The 23,910-nt window shown below is 45.3% G+C and overlaps 1 protein-coding gene across 1 annotated transcript in view; it reads right to left on the reverse strand.

Moving 5' to 3' along the window:
• Positions 1–23,910, reverse strand: part of TBX19 (T-box transcription factor 19) — a 289,720-nt gene that overhangs the window by 75,241 nt on the left and 190,569 nt on the right. Inside the window, exon 5 of the mRNA XM_085620539.1 lies at positions 4,609–4,670. Within this exon, the coding sequence (XP_085476665.1) occupies positions 4,609–4,670 (62 nt within the window). The remainder of the gene's footprint in view (positions 1–4,608; positions 4,671–23,910) is intronic.

A 23,910-nucleotide genomic window follows, 5' to 3' on the forward strand; every position in this document is an offset into this window, starting at 1 on the left:
ATAACGCTGGTGATTAATGATTGGCTTGAGAGCAGTTATTTGTCTGTTAGTAGTTTTTAAATGCTTATGAACTGTATTTTGTGTGGAAGCTCAGTGGGTTGCTGCCTTTGCCACAGAGATCCTTGTGTTACTTGCAGTTCAGAAGTTACAATCCTAACATGGGACAGTGACCAATGAACTGAGTCTTGTCACCAAAGAGCTGCATACAAACGTGAATGGTATAGATTTGTTTTGTGATATAGTTAGAACTTCCTCAGTCTTTCATCATTCTAATGTTGCTAAAATGAGTATGTTTGGGCAGAGATACATTTTTATCAGTAAAGCTGACCCCCATGGAATACTCTTTTAAATCCTAAGGTTGTGTTTCCCCAGACCAAACCCTCTCAAAATATACTGCCCACCAGTATGGATGACACGGACCTACTTTGAAATACAGTGCGGCAAAGGCTACCGGTAATGCTATTTCCAGGCCTGCCTCTCCACAATATTTTACGGCCCATCTTAATCTGAGCCCATGAGTGAAAGCTCCGAGATTGAATGCTATGTTAGCGTTTTCTCAACATTAAGCAGTTAAGAAACCACAAGAGTCTATCACCTTCCTCCGTATCCAAATGGATTTGAATGAGCTTACGCTCCATTTAGAACAATATATTTCAGCAGTAACGAGGGGTGACATTCTAGACTGGCACCATGTACATCTTTTTTAGCACTGATTATTAATTCAACCATTAAGTGGCTCAGAAAACATCCTGCAGAGTAAAGAAGTTGACTATATTTTCCATTTCCTCTTTTTTAATCCTTGACAGGCAACAAGATCAATTGCCCTAGGAGTAGTTGAGAAACATCTGTGGCCAATAAAGCGCGTTTCTTCTTCCTTTTTAAAGAATAATGACCATGTTTTGGTCAGAATAATCATGTTACCAGTAGGCCTATGCATTACCATTTAACACCTGCTGGTCATGGCAGAAGTGTAAGTGATTAAATGAAATTTAACTAATTTCACCTCTGATGTGGCTATGTGATCTTCAGCTGCTTTCATTTCCCTTTGTGTATTATAATTTTTGTTTAATTTAAAACATGTATCAAGCTGTGCACGCTGTGCAACGTTTCGACAGTACATTGTATGGCAGCTGTTTGATGCAAGTTCCTTCAGAATAAAGCAAAAATAAAAATTAATTATGCAGGGTAATGGATTCAATGAAATACGTTTGTAGCTGGTCAGGTACAGTTCACATTAAATCACACAAATTAATAATTAAATGTGGGTTCAAAATAAATTATTGAAAAAGAAAAAAGGTATTAGGTTTTTGCAGCAAGCAGGAGTGTGTGAAGTTGAAATAGCATACACATAAAGCAACACTTGGAGTGTTTTGCTGCAAATAATCTTTTATTGGGGAGGTTTTTAGAGACATTTCATAACAAATCACACTTTTGCTTCCCTTCTCGGCATGTTTAATTCCATTTTGCTAACATTACAACGAAATCATTGTATCTGTAGCAATGAAACAAGATGAAAGAGGGTGTGGATGAATTAAAATGTGAGCGCTTTGCAGAGACAAGAAAAGACAAACAGGGGCATATTTATCAAGGTTTGCGTCGTCACAAGGGCACAAAACGGCGTCACAAAACCTAAATGAGATTTATCTAGTCCCGCAAGGCCACCTTGGTTTGAGGAATCTAGAGTAACACAAGGCAGCGCAATCGCTGCCTTGCGTTAATCTGCAGCAGGGAGGCATGCCTCAGGTGGAGTGTAGGTGTTCCAGCACATTTAACCATGGATTCTGACACATTCCCAGATTCACCAACATTAGTAGACCTGGGAATGTATCAGAATTGTACGCCTCCCCACCAGAGGCACAACGGGGAGAAATATCTTTATTTATGGTTGTTGTGTCCTCTTTCTAAGTATGCAGCAGATTCCTACACCTTTTAATCCTCATTGGCTTATGTGACATTCCCTGTAGACTGATTTACATACTTGTATGATTCATTGTCTCTGTATAATATGTTCGTGGTGTAAAGTGCAGACACACTACACTGATATGAGTAGCGCTAAACAACAAATGCATATGAGAGAGGGGCTACGGAGCGATGAGGGGCACAGGTGGAGGGTGGCAGTGAGGGAATCTGAGGAGGAGGTAGTTGGAGGGGCTGTGGAGCGATGAGGGCACTGGTGGAGGGTGACTGCAGGGCTCGAGTTTGGGTACCAGGCGGGTGGATGGCGTCCACTCACTTATTTTCACGGGAGCTCGATTACTGGAGCCACACATTTACTCTTTGGCCTCTCTGGGGCGAGATCGGAGCTCATTCAGAACGCTGCTCACGCGCTGGCTTCTCTGATGCAATGGCATCTAAGGGGTGAGCGAGGGGAGGCAATGAGTCTGATGGTGCAAGCCACCTTTCGTGACATCACTTGCTGTTGTGACGTCAGCGTCCCCCCACTTCTTTTTTTAGGACTTGTGCCCTGGGTGACAGTGAGGGAATCCGAGGAAGAGGTCATGGTGTGGAGGGGGAGCTAGGGTGAGATGAGCACTGGTGGAGGGTGGTAGTGAGGGAGTCTGAGGAGGAGGTCATGAGGGGGAGAGGCTACAGAGAGATAAGGGGCACTGGTGGATGGTGGCAGTGAGGGAGTCCAAGGAGGAGGTCATGAGGGGGAGGGGCTATGGGGAGAAGAGGAGCCCCTGTGGCGTGAGGCAGTGAGGGAATCTGAGGAGGAGATCACTAGGGGGGCCATGGAGGGATGAGGGGCACTGTTGGAAGGTGGTAGTAAAGGTATTTACGGAGAAAGAGGTTATTAGTGTGGCGCCAAAAAAGACTTTCGCATCAGCGCTAAAGCCGGCCCTGTCATGGCCTTTATGTTTTTGTTTATTTAATTAGCAGTCGGGTCATAAGGGCTACTGTGGAACATACTTTAAAGTGCATGCTAATTATATTTACTGCTATATTCAATGTTTTAAGTTTGAAGGTGATTTTACTAATGTTTTTACCGGGAAAAAGCAAAGTGGAGCCCAATGGGGCCTGATATGGGGCTGGGGGCCCAAGGTTAGCTGTGAGATAAGGTGCACTGGAGAGAGTAGTAGTGGATAATCAAGCCTGTAAGGGAGAGCGTTGCCGAGTCCGGGGTCAGGTGGAGGTAGTAATGAAGAGGGATTCTCCCTGAAGGCTCGCACAAAGGGAGCCTGTAAGGGAGTGCGTTGCAGAGTCCGTGGTCAGGTGGAGGTAGTAATGAAGAGGGATCCTCTATGAAGGCTCGAACAGATGGAGCCTGAGTAGTATCACTTGCCTGATACTCCCACCTCAGAAACCTCCTCTTCCCATCAAAGGAACATTACATGGAAAGTGATAATATTTAGAAAGAGATTTGGAAAAGAGGGAGTTTTACTGGTCCTATTTTTCTGGTTTCTTCTGAATATTCAAGGAGTGCTGCAGCTTGTCCCGGGTCTTGGATAGAGTTGAACAAGTTCCCATGGCCCCCACATCTGTGTTTAAGGATTGTGATCATAATGTGTCGCCCCTCGCTGTATTTTAGCTTTGGGCCCCCAGGCAGGCTGTGCACCATGTGTGTGCTGAGGCTGCTGTGAAGGAGAGATGCACTATTACAAGCTGGTTTTGGGTACCAAGAGCACATGTCTTTTCATTCCCAGGGAGTTGGTTGCTGCTGCCTGGAAGTAATGGCAGGGAGCGACCCCTGGTTGTTGCCTTTGGGCCACCAGAGTGGGCTTTGTATCCGGTCTGTGTTGGCAAGGTGGAGCTGACTGACCCCTTTGTGCTGTGTTTAGTTTTAAGGGCACACAGTGAGTCATTCCCTGTGAATAATTAATTTGCTGTTTTTGAAAGTTAAAAAAGAATCACAGGCTTCGACACTGTTAAGTTGGTTTTGGGTCCACAGAGCACATCACGTTTGTGCAGGTCCCCACTGCTTTAATGGGGGGGGGGGGGCCATGATGAATGGTCATTTAATGTCAGCTGTAGATGAAGGTTACATGAACAGTGTCATGAATGTGCATGTTTGCATTGTGTTGAGGGGATTACCAGGTAATTGTTCACGCAGCTCTCTGATGGATGTCACATGCAGTTTTTATGAGTCCCCAGATAGATCATGCAGTCTGTGTGTTCTCTTTTGTACTGCCAGTCACCGGTGTTTTCAACTGTGTAGCCTTGGACCGTGTCATGTATGTGCATGTAACTTGCATGATCAAGGTAACTATTAGCGGCGATACTACGGGGGGGGGGGGGCGGAAATCTGAGGGATAGCCCCGGGCGCCACAAGCTCTAGCTACGCCACTGCACACCAGGTGCCTAATGGATCAAACGGACAACTTTTCTGCTCAGTGTTCCGTGTTGACTTTCAAAAGAAGCGGCAGTACAGAATAAAATAACATAGCAACAGGCAGAAGTAATAGAAACTTTATTTGTGATCCTCATTAGCCATAAGAACAGTGTTTTCTTATCCTTACAACCTGGAAATGCACCATTTTTTTCTGCCATTGTTAGATAGCAATACTCCATGGCCCTGGTACCTTCTTCTCACTGAATGTTCTATTAGTCTACCATTGGTATAATTATTCGTTTTATCCAAGCAGGCCATTTAATAAAATGAAAACTTACAGTGCGGATATTGCAGATGTTGGCCATCGGTGGTTGGTTCTTGAGCCTCTTTAGTATAGCTTCTAAAAAAAAGAAACAAAAAAATGTTTTATCATCCTCCAAAGTGCATAAGATGTGCCATGGGACTTATTCACAAAGGTCAAAAGTAATCTCCGGGATATTTGCTCTTGCAGGAATACTCCCACGTTTGCAGAGAATCTTTGCCTATACACAGATTCACATATAATCCAACGAGTAATCGTGAACTTTACATTAGATTCAGATTTCCTTTATATTCCAACATGTAAAAGGTGTGCCTACCGAATTTTTACTTCGTGTGAGATTTTGCATGGGTAAATTTGACGACAATATTAATTTGCACAGAATGGGCGTCTTGTACTGATCTTCATTCCCAATAAGCAATCACAAATTGTGCACCAACATTTTGCAAATGGAATAGTGTTTTGCCACCTACCTATGTACTAATAGGTTGATTAAAAAAATACCAGATCGTAGAGGCTCGCAGAACCACCTGTCTAATTAGTAATTATTAAGCAAATCGTAATTTGCGACTCCCTATGACTGGCTGCAATAATAGGGATGGAGGCCTGCACGGGCCAGCAGACCACCATCCCTATGATTATGTTCCAGTGCTTCTTTAAAAAACAAAAAATGCTTTCTGTTTTGGAAAACGTCAGGGGTAGCATTCCGTGGTCGCCCTTTGAGGATACCAAAGGGATCCCTTCTCCTCTGCAAATCCGTTACCACCTCAACTTGGGGGTCAGTATATTATCAATGGTTTGCGACAGCAACTATAGTCATAAACCATTGATACATTACTTTTCGATTCGGAAATAAGGGGATGCCCGTGTCACACCCACTCCTATTTGCACTTTGGAAAGAACTGCGACAGTCCTTTTACAAGTCAGAAATAATTTTCTGACTTGTAAAATGACTTTTGCACATAAAGAAAAGCCCTTTTCAGAACACAAAGCCCATTATTTTGTGAATCGCAGGGTTTGCGATCGCAAAAGGGTTTTGCACTTGAGGCCCATTATTTTTTTTTTTCTCCATGGGAAATATTATGCCATTTGAAACCTCTTCCCTTGCAGCCCCATAAAATATGTGGGTATTGCCTCCACCACTCAAACTTTTATACACAGTTACTCTTGATGGGAGTAAATGTGCATACGAGTGCAGGGTGGAACCTACTAGGAAGCGGTACATGTATACTCACAAAAATAGTTCTGTGGTGGGTTTCCCCACACAGCAGTGTCCGGAATCCCGCTTCAGCCCTAAATTTACAATCGTGTCAATCTGCTATTTTGTTTATGTTAATAAAGTGCTTACTTTGTGCACCCAAACTGAATTTAGGTGTGCAGAGTGCTCATTCAGTCCCATGTGTACTCCAAAAATCTAACCTTGTCATCAATCAATCAATCAATCAATCAATCAATCCAATCAATCGGGGGTTTGTATAGTGCAGCTACTCACCCATGAGGGTCTCAATGTGCTGAGGGGGGACTGCTGATCCGTCTGGATGCTGGGGTCGAAGAGCCAGGTCTTGAGATTCTTCCTGAATTGGGTCAGTAACGGGGATTGCCTCAGGTGGAGAGGCAGGGTGTTCCAGATCCTGGCGGCGAGATAGGAGAAGGATCTTCCTCCGGTTCTGGTCTTGTGGATCCGTGGGACGGTGGCCAGGGCCAGTTGGGTGGAGCGGAGGTGTCTGGTGGATATGTGGAATGAAAGGCGGTGGTTCAGATATGCTGGCCTTTTGTCGTGGAGGGCTCTGTAGGTTTGTATGAGGAGCTTGAAAGTGTTTTTTTTGTTGACTGGGAGCTAGTGGAGTTCTCGAAGGGGTTCGGTGATGTGGCTGCGCCGGGGGATGTTTTGGACCAGTCTGGCTGCCGCATTTTGAACTTTCTGTAGTTCTCTGAAGAGTTTCTGGGTGAAGCCGGCGTAGAGTGCATTGCCTTAGTCAAGGGTGCTGCTGATGAGTTTGCAGGTGACCGCCTTTCTGGATTTGGTGGGGATCCATCTAAATGTCTTTTGAAGCAGGCAAAGTATGTGGAAGCATGGTGAGGATACGACATTTATCTGGCGGTTCATTGTGAGCGATGAGTCCAGTATAATGCAGAGGTTTCGTGCGTGGAATGTGGGGGTGGGGGACTGTTCCCATTGTGGCGAGTGACCAGGAAGCATCCCAAGCTGAGGGGGTGGGTCCCAGGATGAGAACTTCAGTCTTGTCTGAGTTGATTTTGAGGCAACTGTCTTTCATCCAGATGGCAATGGCTGTGGAAGTTGTTTCTGGTGGCTTTGGGTTCGTTGTTGAGGGAGAGGATCATCTGGGTGTTGGCATAGGAGACAATGTTGAGTCCGTAGTTCCTGATGATGGCTGTGAGTGGGGCCATGTAGACGTTGAAGAGGGTGAGGCTCAGGGAGGAGCCCTGGGGCACTCCGCAGATGGTCTCTTTAGATTCAGAGAGGAACGGAGGTAGTCTGGCTCACTGTGTTTGACTGGTGAGGAAGGAGTGGATCCAGTCCAGGGCTTTGTCGCAGATGCTGGCGTTGTGGAGTCTTCTGATTAGGGTGCGGTGGGAGACAGCGTTGATCGCAGCTGAGAAGTCCAAAAGGATGAGGCTGCAGTTTCACCCCGGTCGAAGAGAGTGTAGGTGTCATTGGTGGCGGCGAGGAGTGCAATCTCGGTGTTCTGGTTGCTTCGGAAGCTGGATTGTTCTTGAGATCTGTCGGGTTGGCGGATGGATTCTTAAGCAGGTGGATTTTCTCGTAGTGTTTCCAGAAGGCGGGGAAGGTGGTGGTCTAGATGCAACAGTTGATGGTGCAGCGAAGCTCGAAGGCAATAGAGGTGGCTGCTGTATGAAAGATGTGGTGGGGGTGTGGGTCCAAGGGGGTCCAGAGTGGATGTTCTTCATCATCTTGAGAGTGTCCTCTGTGGTGAGTGGGGTCCAGTTGGGCAGGATCTGTTGGAGTGTGGCGTGGCTGGGTGCAGTGGTGTCGGGCGTGGTGGGAGTGTCTTGGGTGTCAAAGCTGGCGTACATCTGCCTGATCTTGTGGTGGAAAAAGGTGCAGAGTTTATTGCAGAGGTCTTGGGAGGGTGGGATGTCTGTGATATTGCTGTGGGGCCTGGCAAACTCCTTGACGATGGTGAAGAGTTATTTTCTGTTGTAGGCGTTGCTGTTGAGTCTTGGAAGTTCGTTTTCTTTGTGGTTTTGAGGAGAAGGTAATGTGCGGTGAGGGAGCCTTTGAAGGCTGTATAGGTTGCCAGGGTTTTGTTGTTCCTCCATCTCTTCGCAAGTCATCTACAGATGTGTCTGGACTCATGGAAGGCAGGATTGAACCAGAAGGCTTTTTTGAAGTGTTGCTTGCCAGGTGCCTTCATGAGGTGTGCCAGAGTGTTGGAACAGTTGGAGATCCATCGGTGGAGGTTGCATGCTGAGGTATTAGAGTTGGTGGATTTCGACGATGTGGTGGTGCTAAGGGAGGTAGTGAGATGTTCTTTGGTGACCTTGTTCCAGCTACGGCGGGAGTGGTGAGGGCGGTGGTGTACGGTGGGTTTGGTGAGGGCAGAGTGCATGCAGTGGTGGTCATTCCAGAGGAGTTCGGTGGTGTAGGTGATGTTTTAGCTGGTGGAAAAGACGGGCTCGAGCGTGTGTCCTGCTGCATGGGTTAGAGAGGTGACTAGCTGCTTGAGTCCTATGTTGGCGAGGTTCTCCAGAAGGGACGCGGTGTTCCGATCATTGGGGTTGTCCAAGTGAAAGTTGAGGTCGCTGAGTAGGATGTAATCGGTGGATCCAAGAGCCTGGGGTGCCATGCGGTTGGTGATGGTGTCGGTGAAGGGTGGGTGGGGGCCAGGACATCTGTAGACGAGGGTGCTGTGGAGGCTGGTGTTGGGGTTGGTCTCGATCTGGAAGTGGAGGTGGCTGTATCCTCATCATTGGGTTTTCTAAGTGGGTGGTCAGGCTGAGGGTGTTTAGTGGACGATGGCAATGCCTTCTCCTGGTTGTTTAGTTCAGTCCTTGCGGGTGATCTTGTGGGATGGCGATGTCTGGGCCAGAGCTAGCGTTAGTCCAGGTTTCAATGAGAAAGGCGATATCAGGAGAGACAGAGTTGAGGAGAGCCCAGATTTCGGTGGTGTGTTTGTGGAGGGAGAGCGTGTTGAGGAGGATGCAGCTGAGCTGGTTGGGTGCACTGTGATCGGTTGGGCGGCGGGAAGAGCTGGAGTGCGGAGGTGGGCAAGGGTGCAGCTGCAGTCTCCGCAGGAGAAAGGTCCTTGGGTGTAGTTTGGTGACGCAAGGTCATTAATTTTTCATGCATTCCAATTGCACATTCCGAATTTCCACCAGATTGGAAAATAAGTGTGTATAAATGAAACAGAAATATGGAATTGCACATGGAACTTTTTTTCTCTGTCAATGGGGAAAATATGTTCCCCACGGGAAAATTAATTCCCGAAAACCCACGGTAAACACGAGGGATATTGCCTCTGCGGTCTCATCTTGTAATCGTAAGTACTTTTGACTTGAACAGGAGAAAGTGTAAATATGTTTCAAGGGTGGGTAACTATGCACCAAGTTTATGTGAATTCCCACAAACATACAAGTTTGCATGTATTTATCTATGTTTTTGGTTACCCTCAGTCCTCATGCTTCCCAATGCGACCACCAAAGCTACACCTATCAGTTTGTCCCTTTCTGTGACGTGGGATTGTATGTTTTTAAAGCTGGGTACATTACCTCGATGTACCAATGTATAGCAACCGCTACAATGACTACAACTGCCTTAAGAACCTAAGTTTTAAACATAAACCCCTCAACATTTAGCCTGCATCAACATCTACATTACTATTAGAACTAACTCTAACTTTATTTTAAAGTTAAATACATTAATGATAATAATTACTTAGTTCAACTAAATGTAACACAAATTTTAATCTATTCTGCAATCAAATTAAATTAAATTATTACCCCCTACCCTAACTATAATGGTAACCCTATTCTTCAATTATTTTACAAACTTTAAACTAAATAAAACTAACCTAACCATAATGCTAACACTGACTCTAGCCATTTAATATTTTGAATGGAAGGAAATTAAATTAGTAACCTTAAACTAAGCCTGTAGCTTACTCTAACCTTATATCTTAAATGTGTTTTATTGCACTTAAAATAAATGAAAACCGGCCTTAACCTAGATCTAATACCAACCCTCTCTTAATTTGTTCAGTTAAATTAAAGGAGCCCTGCCCCCTTAATGATATTAAATTGGTTCATTCCATGTAGTAGTATCCTCTATAATGGTAAGAACTATAGGACCTCTCATCGAGTGCCGTCTTGAAGTAGTGGCTCTGAAGAATGGAACAACTGTAGCAGTTCCCGCATACCAATGGTGTGAGTATTGTGTAATGATTGCTGTCTTCTTTATTTTCTCATATGAGTAGCTAAGCAGTTATAATGGAAAAACAAACTACCAGTATTAGAATTCAATAAAAAAACACATAAATGGAGAGGTTAATCGCCTTCCATGAATCAACCTGAGAGCTGCTGGCCACACCAGTTCCACGCCGTTGCAACGCCCGCTTTGCTGGATGGATTAGCACCTGGCCCAGATCAGCCAATGGGAGACGAGCCAGTGTCTCTCCCTGATTAGGGCTGTGGCAGGGGCCTAGGAAAAAGATGATCCGCAAGCACCACTGCTCCAGGACCATTCCTAAAATAACAAGCATTTACAATGCAATGGTCTCGGCATTGTTAAAGTTAGAGCTATTGGCATTGCTCATGACATTATTTTGGTTTATGTTTTTAAAACATTTAAAGACTTTTTCACATCTAACGTGGGCGATGGAGGCTTATGACTATCAACAGGGAATCCATGCACCGTCTCCAGCAAAATGTATTGTCCAAACGAGTGGTCTGTATTTGAGATTTCAGGTCAAGGGGCTAGTATGATTAGTGCAGGAGTTCCAGTGTAACAGGAACCTCGGGGTGTCAGGGCCCCACTGCACCCCAATTATGGCTTTCTTTTACTTCCCAAACAGTGTCCCCAGTTTCCTTCCTTGCTTTTGGGTTCACAGCATCCTTGTTACTACTGATGGGGGGGGGGCAGGGGGGGGGCAGGTTTAGGACTAACTATATATTTTTATAATCGTAAACGTCATGAACTCATAAGAAAGGTGGACAGCTGCAGGTCATGCAACTGTGGGTGTGTTAAGAGCAGCCCGTGAATAGCCTGTTGGATTGGTCCTGCAGCTATCTGCACGTCAGAGTGTTTCCAAAGGGCAAGTAAATAAATGCAACAAAATACAGTTTTCAGAGGCTTGACATATTTAACGAAAAAAAAACCACAGCTGGAAACGTGCTGCATCGTGACACTGCCAATTTTATGGGATGCTGGAGTAGTTTTCCCCCTTTCGAGTACAACATACCAATGAACATGAACACTTTGAAAAAGAAAAGAATTCTTGCCGTCTGAAGTTATACATGTCAAGCCTTCCAATGATAAGCGACAAACTTTCGGTCACGGATGAAGGGACCTATTATCATTGAAATTAGCTACGTTAAGACGGTCCTTAAAATATGCTGTTAAAAGGGTCACTGGTAAACTGTGTACGTTTAATAGAAAACGTGATCCACACAAGGTTGGAATTCATTCGTTTTCCTCCTGAAGCGTATCTCTAAAGCAAACCAGGTAGCACACTGAATTCCCGCACCATGAGCCGCAAAATCTACCTCCTGTGGGTTGATGATTAATGAGCTGTGCTGTAGGTGTGAGGAAACAGTTGAAATGTGCTGTCAAAGGTGATTTTATCATAGAAGAAGGCAAAGGGGATAATGCGTACGCTGTCCCAGGATGTTTCGCAACACCCTAGTGTAGCGCTCCGCAGCACCCCAGCAGCACGACTCACCAGTGGGAATCCCCAGCTCCTTGGAACCGCGGCCGAAGCCCTTCACCACCTCCCCCTTACAGAAATAGGGTAAAGTGTTCATGGTGACAGCTCCGAGGACGTCCGGGAAATGCACACACTGTCACAGCACAGAGCGAACCGGCGAATGGGTATGGAGAGTCGCTATCCGATAGTGACAGGCGGAGGTGGTGTGACGTCGCATCGTGCGTAGATCATTCACAACCACAGGCTGAAGGGCAACCGTTCTCAAGACTAGAAGAAAGACTAGACTGTCAACTTTATTGTTACTTCTCCGACAGCGGCCATCTTGCATTACCAATTTCCTTCTTCCGCTAGGCATCGGAAGATCCGTACACGACATTGTTGGAGTCGAGTGACGACATGTTTTCCCTTCGCGACGTACTCCACACGATGCTGCAGGAATCCCCTTGGTTAATCCACTCTGACTGATCATATGTTGGGGCAGGACAATTCTATGGTAGAACCGGCGGGGAATATTATGCTTAAACTTTCTTCTGCTTTATTAAACTACAGCCCCGTCACCGAGTAAATATACTTTAATTCATTTAAAATTGTACAAGTACCGAGGCTCGAAGAGTGGCTTGGGAGCTGGAAATGTGGCAGACTGCGGTGCCCTGAGCTGAGCCTTGCTGCCTTTCGCCGAGATGAAGCAGAAATGCCTCGGAGAAAGGCAGCGGCATTTTCGGATTCGGGGGCGTGTTTTCGGCTTCGGGGGCGTTTAAACACGCCCTGCGAAAAGCAACGAAAAAACACGCCCCCGAATTCGAAAAGGACAGGGCTTGTTTTGCGAGACAAGCCTCTTCTCCAATGGCTGGCCAGCATTTAAGAGGCCAGCCAATGGAGAAGAGGAGAGAAGAGAGGCGGGATCAAGCCCCTCTTCTCCAAGTCATTATGTCTCGCGAGCGAGACTGCGCAAGCGCAGCCTTCGCTAGCTGAGACCTAAAAATGTATGCCATACTCACATTTAGCAAAGCTAACTGTGTGAACACTGCACTAAAAGTGCAGTTATGATCACAAACATCCAATTAAGTCACTGTGCTCTGAAATGAGTTGAAGTATCGAGACTTATCAAATGCATGGTCAGATTAAGCATGGTTACTCCACCGAGGAATGCTCAGAATCCCTCCTAGAGCCTCGAATGTGGCAATTCTGCCACTGCAGTGGAATTTTGTCAATTATAAATGCAATTGACAAACCTAAACTTCCACCAGTCAGGACTAGTATTTTACTAATAAGTGCTGATTTTGCATGCTTAAGTCAAATTTATGTCTACAAAATGCTGGTGGATTGGAATCATTAACTGACATTTGGTACCCTCAACTCTAATATTCATTTTAACAAGAGTCTTATATTTAAGATACCTCAGTGGTAACTTGTACATGTCAGTTGTCATATGTGACATGGCTGGATTCAACCACTGTCGCAGTGAGCTAAACTGCCTTGATTTGTTGGTGATGAGCTAAAAGCATCTCAGGTGATGCGTCAGTAATAAATGGGATAAAAGCTTACTCCGAGGATATGGTCATATAATTAGTTTAATGGCCTGACTGTATACTTGACATTGTGCTCACCGCTTTCTTCACTTTTTATAGCGTATAATTTAACCAAGTAGAACACAACAACTGGCATAACGAGCTGCAGTGCAGAGTGCCCTGTCCCTTTCTTTGTTTCTGATGCTGGGCGAATGATGGGTCGTTATCTCTCTTTAGACTCACGACACTGCAGACCAGATAACAAAACATTTTTAACTGGGACTAATACATGTTTTTGGTGGTAAGTGAGGCATGGCTTGCGACAAACAAATTTTACCACCATATTTTGAAAGTAGAACTCTGAAAGTGGTTACGTCTGGCAATAATGTATGTGCACTTTTGTTGTGTTGCGTTTTGCTGTTGCACTGGTGTGTTGCTTTTGTGCTGCATTATTGCACTGTGTTTTTGTTGACTGTTTTGTTGTACTTTCATATATTTTAGTTGTCTTGTTTTTGTTGTTAGTGCTATGTTCTGTTACTTACTTTAGCGATTTCAGCAAATGTTGCTAATCTCCAGGCAAAAATAGCGAATTCCCCTAAAGGTCCAGTTCCAAACAGCCATTACCACTGTCTAAGGTGGCCAAAATGCTGCCTCTTTGGCACTTACTCTAAGACACAACTCAGTCCAAAACTGTGGCAGATGCTGTCTTAAATTATGTATAATTTTATGTGATATATGCACGCATTTTAAAAGGGGAAAGCGAAAGTAATCCATAAAGCTCCCTTCAAAAGAAGTCATACAGCCACAAACAGTATCACATAAATCTTCAGTGTAAGCATGCACGTTACCCTCCCTTGAGATATGGTTTATTTTTCAGTTGAGAGTCTGTTAAAATATAACACAACACCTTGGTAGGTCTTTACATCTAACATGCGTTCAGTGGCGGCTCCTCCGCTAAGGCGAAGGTGCATTGCCCCATTACGCAAAAAGGAAAAATAAAATGACAGTAACGTATCGTTATTGTCATTTTATTTTTCCTGTTGCATGCAGTCAGTGGCCTGTGTGCAGTGTAGGGCCAGGCTGACCAGAGCAGGAGAGGAGTGGTTTGCATTCCCAAAGTGCACATGAACTGTTTGGCCGGCCATCTTGGATGACCAAACGGTTCATGCGCACTTTGCATGTTCCTACCAGGTTGCATTACACAGCCTGGTGAGGAACATGCACAGGCTCCCTGTTTGAGTTCGAGCGCCGATCCACGGCGCTTAGACCAATCACAACGCTGCATTGCAGCGTTGTGATTGGCTCAGGGGAGCCGGTGAGCCGGGTGTACCGGGTGCTTCCTGCTGCTACTTCCAGCCAGGACTGGAGACAGGACGATGAAGAGGATGCAGGGGAGGCGGCGGCCGGCCGCCGTTCTAAGGTGTTTTTTTCTTGCTAATTAAACCCTCACCCCTCCGCCCACCACCCCTGTCCAGTAGCAGCAGCTACTGCATGCGTTTAATAGACAAATAATAGGCTTCAATTGTCATTTCAAATGGTCAGATTGTTCATTCGAAAAGTCACTTGGAGCATGTACTGCTAAGCTGCATGAATTTTGGATGGTTCTTATGCAATTTTCTCTCAATACATACCTTGGGAGCATACACATGTGACAGAATCTATTACTCCAATAAAACTATCGAATGAGCAGGAGGCAGGATCTATTGACCGAGAGCATGCGATAAGTCCATAAATGAAGATAAAAATACATTAACATACTTCTGAACTTAATATTGTTTTAAAATCACAATTCTATTTGCCAACATTGAAAGTGAGGCTATGGTTTACCACGAGATGCAGGACATGTGCAGATGTATTACCTCAAATAAAATGACTTATAATCCTACAGGAATCATAAAACATGGCATTCATGTTAATACTGATGAACGGGTAATTTTAACGTAAAAAGTTTGAAAGTTCAATATAATAACAATATCCAAATTTGATAATAGAATATATCGGTGCTCGCTGTGAAATAAATGTGCAAGGAAGCATTGCTATTTAAAGGAGCGGGTATAAATGGTTATGTTTTGTCAAAGCCAGTTCAATCCACCAACAGATCAGTACTACAAACTTTAAGCCGTAACACACTTTACTTCGTTCCATATCACTGATTACAAGTTTTTCAAGAAGTTACAGCCCACCAATCACTGATTTGTGTTAATTTAGTGTACATGCTTCTTAAACCAGTGCTTAATTTGAGCCGGTGGTTCCCGGTGCTCAGCACCGGCACTTACTTGGCAGCAGCGACACGTAACACGTGGTGAGCTGTTTGACTGATTTAGAGCTAGCACAACAACAGTTGTTTACTAATTCAATATCACTTAAAAAGGACGTATACCTGTCACCCGAGCTAATTTTATAGCTTTGTTGGCCTGGAATAGTCTGAACTGTCACACTTGTAGGAGTGTGATGGTTATTTGCTTGTTTGGTACTGTCATTGGTAGCACTAGCAGGGGTAATGGGTGGTGTAGGATGCAGTGGCATCCTGAGGAGGTCCATGCCATTTAATGTTTTTTTTACAAATCAAGCACTGTTCTTACCTAGACATTTGGTTATGTTAAAAAGTTGAGAAAGTGCTTGGGTTACCAACCAGAGGCTTCTGACAGGATCCACATAAGATGAGCCACAACTGTTGACCAGCTTCAGCGACCGCGTTGAATAATAGTAGCGTAATGTAATTTCCTTCTGGAAATGATCAATTGGCTACTCTTGATTAAAAGAAGAACAATCCAAGCATCATGGATTTCTAATTTTCAAAGATAATTATAAGGTTAGTCAGAAACATTTTTACGTCATTCCCTTGTCGATACCTTTGTATGACATATCATGTGGCGCATTGTTTGTGTGCACATTTGAGAGATTTCTATTATTATCAGTAGAACAAAAATCTACATTAAATCTTTAAATTTGTATTTACAGAAACATACAAAATCCTTGATGACCACTTGCAAATACTTTTATAGCGCATAAAGGTGTTAGGGCATACTACTTGCCAAACGGATGCATTATTCACCCAGGGAGATTAACACTTTTGGTCTCTTTTTCGATCAGGATTATAGATCATCCATTTTTTTAAAGGTTAGTAACCTCCTAAATGTGTCATTGTGTTTCATCCTTTCCTCATGTATATAACCTCCTCAGGACAATTTTGCAAAGACCATTGGATGGTTCTGACCTCTGTCTTCTGGGGGTTCACTTCAGCTCAAACACGTTCTGGTTGTTGCCATCCTGAATTAATGGAGCCTTTACTTCATCGCCTTTCTTTAAGTTGTAAGTTAATGCTTTCCACTGAGACAGGTTGATCAATGTTATTTGGATTGTAATTACAGTGTATACATTTAAAAGCCATTCTCTCAACTCATACTTAATTCAAACATTCAAACATAGAGGCCTATTTACAAAAGAAGTGACGGAGCGCTGCGTTAGTCTTGTTGGCTTAACGCCGCGCTCCGTCACTTCTGAAACACAGGGCTGTACCGTATTTACGAGAATATGGTGCAGCCCTGCGTTTCTCCCTGCCCTGGCGCTAACTTTAGCAGCCTAGTGCCATCACTGGCACCCTTGTACGATAGTGCATGGGTGCCTGCGTTGAGGGGAAGGATTGTTTATGTGCATGAAGGTGTACCTCCTGCACATAAACAATCTGAATTTACATTTTGTAATTTCTCTGTGTGGTGCTTTGTGCAGCACACAGAGAAGTTAAAACTCGTCATTTTTTTAAATGATTGTTTATGTGCAGGAAGGTACACCTTCCTGCACATAAACAATCAATGGTGTTTTGCTGTTTCTATGTGTGCTGCACAATGAAGTACACATAGAAAAAGCAAAAACGAGGAAAAAGAAAGCATTTCTCCTCGTTTTGCCAGGGTAAGACCATGTTTTCCCTGATCTTAATTTTGGCACTGCCCCATATTTGCGCTAGGCTTGTTAATATGGGGCAGCGTCAAAATCAATGGGTGTTGCGGTTGAACACCCATCACAACACCCATTGCCCGCTCCTTTCACGCTAATTATACTGTGAAAGGGTGCCTTATTTACAAGGCATCGTTAAGCCACATTAAGTGGCTTAACACTGCCTTGTAAATAAGGCATAGCCCATATTGCCACAGGAACGTCACAAGAAGTGACGTTCATGTGGCGATAGGGGCTTGTAAATATGACCCATAATTTTCCAAGTGGCTGCACTGGTTGCCACTTGGAACATTCATTTGATTTCTGTGCTGATTTAGTAGCACACTCTGCTTGCAGCAGTCATACCATGTTTGTCACATACGTCTTAAAACTGAAAATAAGGAAGCAAACATAAGGGCCTTACAAAATCTTAAATGTTTTCCTTCAATTTTCAGTGTTCAGTTTTTCTGAGCTTTTGCTGCCACACTTGAAAAATCTTTTTCTATTCTGCTTATATTCTTAAAATACGGTCTTAAAATAAAGTGACAGTACAAAGTGACAGTACCAATGATACATTTATTGATCTCTATGTTCTCTACGAACTGTACTAAGAGTGTGTGTCTGAGGCTTACCCAGATTAGAAGAAAACAACACAAGCCTTTGATATCAGCCAATATGTAGGGAGAGAAGATGTGATGCTCCCCTCCAAGGTTTTGGAAGTTGCCTTATACAAGGACACAAACTCCAGCATTTGTACCAGTCTTCAAGGAATCTGCACTAAAACTTAAAGAGCTAACCTGGGAATACATCCAAATGTGATCCTGAGGACTTGCTTGCGGTCACTAATTCTTCAAACTGTGGTACTGATAGTGGTTTAAAGCCCACAAATTGTTATTTTTCTGAATCTCCTCTACCCTCCTGAGTGTTCATAGAAATGCCTGGTGTTAGAAATGGGGGTCTCTAGTTGGCAATGGTTTGCACCTTTGTCCAAGTAGAAACCCTTCTTCCTAGTTAGGGTAATGGGGATACACTTCTAAAATAACCCCTGCTCACCCCCTTGGTAGCTACACAAGAGCAGACAAGCTCATCTCAGAGGCAGTGTGTAAAGCATTTGTGCACACATACAGTAATACAGTGGAAACACTACAAATGAACACCTCACCAGTTTAGAAAAATAAGTAATCTTTACTAAACTTAACACAAGACCAAACGACAAAAATCCACAATACTGAAATCTAAAATAGACTTTCAAAAAGGAAGAAACACTTCTGTTCAAAGCAAATTGCAGTTGCAACACTTTTCACACAAAGTACCTTGGATGCGTCACGCGCACAAACAAAAACTGTCGCAGGGAAGGTGATGCATCAGTTCCTTACGCCCAGGGAAGGTGATGCATTGGTTCCTTACCTCAAGGGAGTGATGCGTACGTGCCTTACTGCCACACAGGGGTGCTAATGCGTCGGTTCCTTACTGAAGGGGAGATGTTGCATCAGTTTCTTACTGTGCGGGGAGGTGATACGTCGGTTTCTCACTGCGGCTCCGGCGTTCTTGCAGGCGTTGCACCCAAATGTGATGAGTGAGGATTGGGGATGTGTTGGTTCCTCTAGCCGCGGTCTCACGATGCATTGGTTCTTGCAGCCGCACAGCCGGGCCTGTGTCGGAATCGGTGCGGTGATCTCGGACTTCGGAGATCAGTGCACTCAATGCGGCGTGCAGCAATTTCTCCAGCCGCGGGCAGACGCTGCATCGGTTTCTTCGGCGATGCTACGGAAACAGGTGCGGATGCGTCACGCTTCTCATCATTGTGTTACTTTCACAGCTCCCAACAGCAGGAACAACCTTCAGAGGCCCAGAACAGCAGCAGGCACCTCCTGGCAGGTCAGAACTCCCAGCAAGGAACTTCAGGGGAGCAGGGAGTGAAGTCTTTGTATCCCTGAGACTTCAAAAATAGAAGGCAAGCTCTACTTCACACCCTTGGAGATCTTCCTCAAGCAGGGGACACAGCACACAGCAAAGTCCTTGTCCTTTCCTTGGCAGAAACAGCCACAGCAGGCCAACCCCAGACAGCACACAGCAAAGGGGCAGTACTTCTCCGGCTCTTCTCCTTGGCAAAGGTTCCTCTTGAATCTCAGAAGTAATCTAACGTTCAAGTGTCTGGCCCCCACTTTTTATAGCACAAATTCCTTTGTTCTCTGGTGGCAGAGAAGCTCTTTGCCCAGCTAATACCAGTTCTGTTCTCTCTAGTGCAGCTGCCCAGCAGGAGGTGGAGACAGCATTGTCCCAGGCAGACCAGGCCCATTTAGGTGTGAAAGAAATCTCCTCCCCCCTACTCTGAATGCTGCAGAGGTCTATTCAGCCCAGCCCTGACTCATTCAGGAAAGGCAGGACACACATCAACCCCCCCCGGTGGCTGTCTAAGAGAATGCACATCCCCAGCCCCATGTCACTCCAAAGCCAGACAGTCAATCCACAAACCAGCAGAAGCACACAGGATGGCTAAGCAAGAAAATACCCACTATCTAAAAGTGATATTTTCAAACACACAATATAAAAATCATCTTTCCTAAATTAAGTTCAGGCATACTAAACTCCAACTTTCTATCTTGTCCCAATGAGAAGTTATATTTATATGATGTTATAAATAAACTCCCATTCTATCCTTTGGGACAGATAGCCTTTCAATAGCGAAAAATGAAATACACTGTATTTCACTATAAGGACATGTTGCACACCTCAGTACATGTCCTACCTTTCACATACACTACATCCTGCCCATGGGGCTACCTTGGGCCTGCCTTAGGGGTGTCTTACATGTAAGAAAAAGGGACATTAGGGCCTGGTAAGTGGGTGCACTTGCCAGGTCACCATGGCAGTACCAAACTGCGCATAGACAGTGCAGTGGCAGGTTTGAGTTGCATTCACAGGCTGCTCATGTGGGTGGCACAATCAGTGCTGCAGGCCCACTAGCATCATTTGACTTACAGGCCCTGGGCACACACAGTGCGCTGTACTAGGGACTTTTTTTTTTTTAATGTGTACCAAATATGATTTTAATGAAAAATACAAACATATTTCAAAAAATGTTTAAAACATTTTGCAACTGTAGAAATTACTGTTACAGAGTATAAATCAAGTTGTCAATTTTTTTTAAAAAAGGCACTAACATTTAAAACAGTAGAAATTACTGTTACAGAGTATAAATCAAGTTGCCAATTATTTTTTAAGAAGGCACTCTACCATTTAAAACAGACATACTCGAATGAATGTTTTTCCTAACACAGAAACATACTTTATTTAATCCGTATACACGTAGGATAAGTTCTACACCTGTAAGTAATACGAATTTTGGAAAAATGGAGTGCTACTTGCAGCAAGAAAGTTCTAAGCTGGGAAATGACTGGTGAGTAGAACAGATAGCCATGTCTATAATGCAATATTTCTGGAAAATTTAGTTTCTGCGCTTAGAGACCAGTCAGGATGTAGAAAACAACAGCAAACAGAAAGTTCCAACTTCACAAATAGACTGCTTGAAGAAGTGGAGTCTTAGTTGTGCTGTCCTTACACTTTGATGGGATTTAAGTTAATTCAATCCTGTTTCTGTGCCGCAGTTGTCTGCTTTGGTGATATTTTTTTTACTATTGTGTATTTTTATTCTAGTCTTGGTTTCACATTGCCCTTGGCACTGTTGCCCAAGAAGGACACATGCTCCTCTCTCTCTAGGAAGTGATGGTCCGCACGCAGTTTCAGGTAAGGAGTACTTAACTAGGTAATTGTGCTGTACTAGGGACTTACCAGTAAATCAAATATGCCAATCATGGAATCACCAATCCATAAATATAATTTACAGGGAGAGCATACACACTTTAGCACTGACCAGCAGTGGTAAAGTGCCCAGAGTCATAAAATCAACAAACACAGGGTACAAAACAAGAGGCCAAAAAGCAAATAGTCTGCGGATAAACCCGCTGAAAAAGCCAGGTCTAACACAACCTCCTTCCAGCTTAAAGCCAGGGTAGAATAATCAAACGATTCATAGATTTCTATGCTTGATGCGATAGAACCTAGACCTGGCCCAGAGCAAAGGGGGCACGTTATGGTTCTTTGCCTCTCGGAACCTAGTTGGATCCCTCGGTCTATACTTTCAGGGTCCACTAAGCTAACCCATGGTGAACACTTCTCCTCACCTGTGGACACCATCTGTGCAGCACATAACCTTAGCTTGCTCAGAGGTGTGTCCCAGCAGGCAGACAGTACCCACATGAGCAACACACTGGTGTGGCCCAGTCCAACTCCGGGGTGTGACTCCTGTCCCCCTCCTAGGGGCAACTCTGTTCACCAGGACAGCAAACTACAGTGGCCACTGATAGCTGTCAGTGATGGGAGCCGGCCCCAGGCCTTTCATGGTTCTCCAGCCCCTGTGGTGTCAGAGAGTAGGGGGCAGTTGCACCAGGTGCCTGGCACCCTCTGTCCACTCTCCCTTCTGTCAGGTCAGGGGTGACATCCTGACACTGACCCACCAGCCCAGGGTCTGTACCCTGAGTCTGGACAGGGGACTGGGGTGGGCTCTCCCCCACGTGGTCCTCCTCCTTGGAGCTCTGTACCCCCCCCCTCCCACCTGGAGCAGTACCCCCTTCCAGAATTGTCTGAGGCAAGTGACCTGCACAATTTGCCCACCAGTTCAGGGGTTTTATCCTGCAACAGGGATCCCAGCCTAGGGTCTGTACCCTTAGACTAAGCAGGGGTCAGGGTGAAGAGTGAGGCAGCCCTTACCCTGCACCCCTACTGGGGCCCTGTACCCTCTCACCTGGAGCAGTACCTCCGGATGACAAACCAGTAGGGACACTATTAGCAGTTGCCACTCCTTCCAGGTCAGGGGGACACCCTGAACCAGGCCCTCCATCCCAGGGTCTGTACCCTTAGGCTGGACCAGTGCCTGACAACCCAGGCCTTCTCGGGGAGGACACCAACTCCCCCCCCTCCCCCCCCCCCGGGAAACACACTCCTCTTGAGTTGGACAACAGTCTGCCTAACCTCCTGTCTACCTGACAGCGCATGAAGACCCCCAGGCCAGAAGTGGCCTCACCAGGGTCAGTCCTGGGGTGCTCAGACCTCAGAGCTGCCAACCCTTGATCCACTGGCCCTTCCACTAGGGACTGTGCCCCCCCTCATGCTTTTCTCTGGACTCATGCCCTCTCTGAACTGGAGAGATGCTGCCAGACACCAGAGCTGGTGGAATGCTGATTATAGCAGTCTCCCCCGGCTCATCTGACACCTTGGGATCCCCCACAGGGAATGGCCACCCGGTACAGACCAGGCCCCCGTCCTGGTGTTCCCTTAAGGAACCAACTAGGCCTGGAGACTGGGATTCGGGCACTTCGGGACACAGCCCACTCCCACTCCTTGTCCTCTGAGACAGGAAATTGGACCCTACACCCCTCCCACTACTCTGGGGCCTATATGGGTACCACAACCCTCCCCTACCTGACTTGGTTGGGAAAAACCAGAGCAACCTCCTTCAGGATCACCCCTAGATGCTTCTTCAGACCCTCTGGAATCCACCAAAAGATTTGCTTCTGGTGCGAACTCCCTGGGGTCAGAGAACTCACACTCCACCAGGAGTTGGCATAGCTCTGGAAAACAGGGACTTAAAATATGCTCTCCAATAATTAAATCACACATCCCCACACAGGTGCTAACCAAGCTATCTTTTGCCTCACCATCGAGTGCCTTGCACAAATACTCCACATCACCCTCTTGAGACTGGCAAAACAGTGTCTGACTGTCTCTGTCACTCAACCCACACTCTTCTGGGCGGTTGCCACACTCACATACCAGGACTTCTGCCATGGGGGAACCCCTCATCCTTCACCTGTCATCTAGAATCAGTAGAGTATCCCTCCCACCACTAGGAATATGATGCCCTGTGCCAGTACCCCAATTCACTTCAGGGACACTGTGCACCACTGGAACTACCTCATAAACCTAAACCCCTAGTATGCGTCAACCCCCTCCTTTAAGTCAGGTGCCACATCTCTGGGTGTGTGTACTGCTCCCTCAGCACTAGATAGCACCTCTTTGCTGCCACCATCTGAGCTGGACTCCACCGCCAGCCCAGCCAAGCTCACTTTCTGAGCTACACACATTTCTTTTTTAGCTAAGGCTCGATCCATCTCCTTGCACTCTCGGTCTAGCTGCCTCAGCCTCCGGTCACGAACACGAATCCAATTCCTCTCCTCACGAGCCAATCTTTTTCATAATGTTTCCTTTTCAGGGCCACTGCCCTCTTGGTATTCTGGCTGGAGATCCTCCCCCTCAGATTCCTCCTCAGAGTCAAATGATAGTGTAGTCTCCCAGCATAGCACCTCATAGCTATGCAGGTCTGCCTCAAGATCCTGCCTTGTGCATCTCCTCTTCACAGGTAGCCTCCTCTCCTTGCAAAATACTTTTAGTTCTTTCATCTTGTAGATGTGCAGGTGTCAAAAGTTAATTTACATTTTGCCAAGGCCCCACAGGTGCAACAACTAACCAGAGTTCAACCAACCAACTTTTGAAGGGAAACAGGGAAAAATAGTATGTGGTTGCTTAACAGTCTGCACTATACTAGTAGTGCACATCAATCACTGCATGTTAGGCACAAATGCAAGTTCTAATCTCACCACTGACACCAATGTTAGAAATGGGGGTCTCTAGTTAGCAATGGCTTGCACCCTTGTCCAAGTCGGGACCCTTCTTCCTAGTTAGGGTAAGGGGGATACACTTCTAAAATAACCCCTACTCATCCCTTGGTAGCTTTGCACAAGCAAACAGGCTTATCTCAGAGGCAGTGTGTAAAGCATTTGTGCACACATACAGAAATACAGTGGAAACACTACAAATGGACACCACACCAGTTTAGAAAAATAAGTCATCTTTATCTAAACCAAACAAGACCGAAAGAACACAAAAATCAACAATACAGTAATAAAATTATGACTT

Source organism: Triturus cristatus, chromosome 8 (assembly GCF_964204655.1).
Source record: "Triturus cristatus chromosome 8, aTriCri1.1, whole genome shotgun sequence".
In the NCBI taxonomy this organism is placed as follows: Eukaryota; Metazoa; Chordata; class Amphibia; order Caudata; family Salamandridae; genus Triturus; species Triturus cristatus.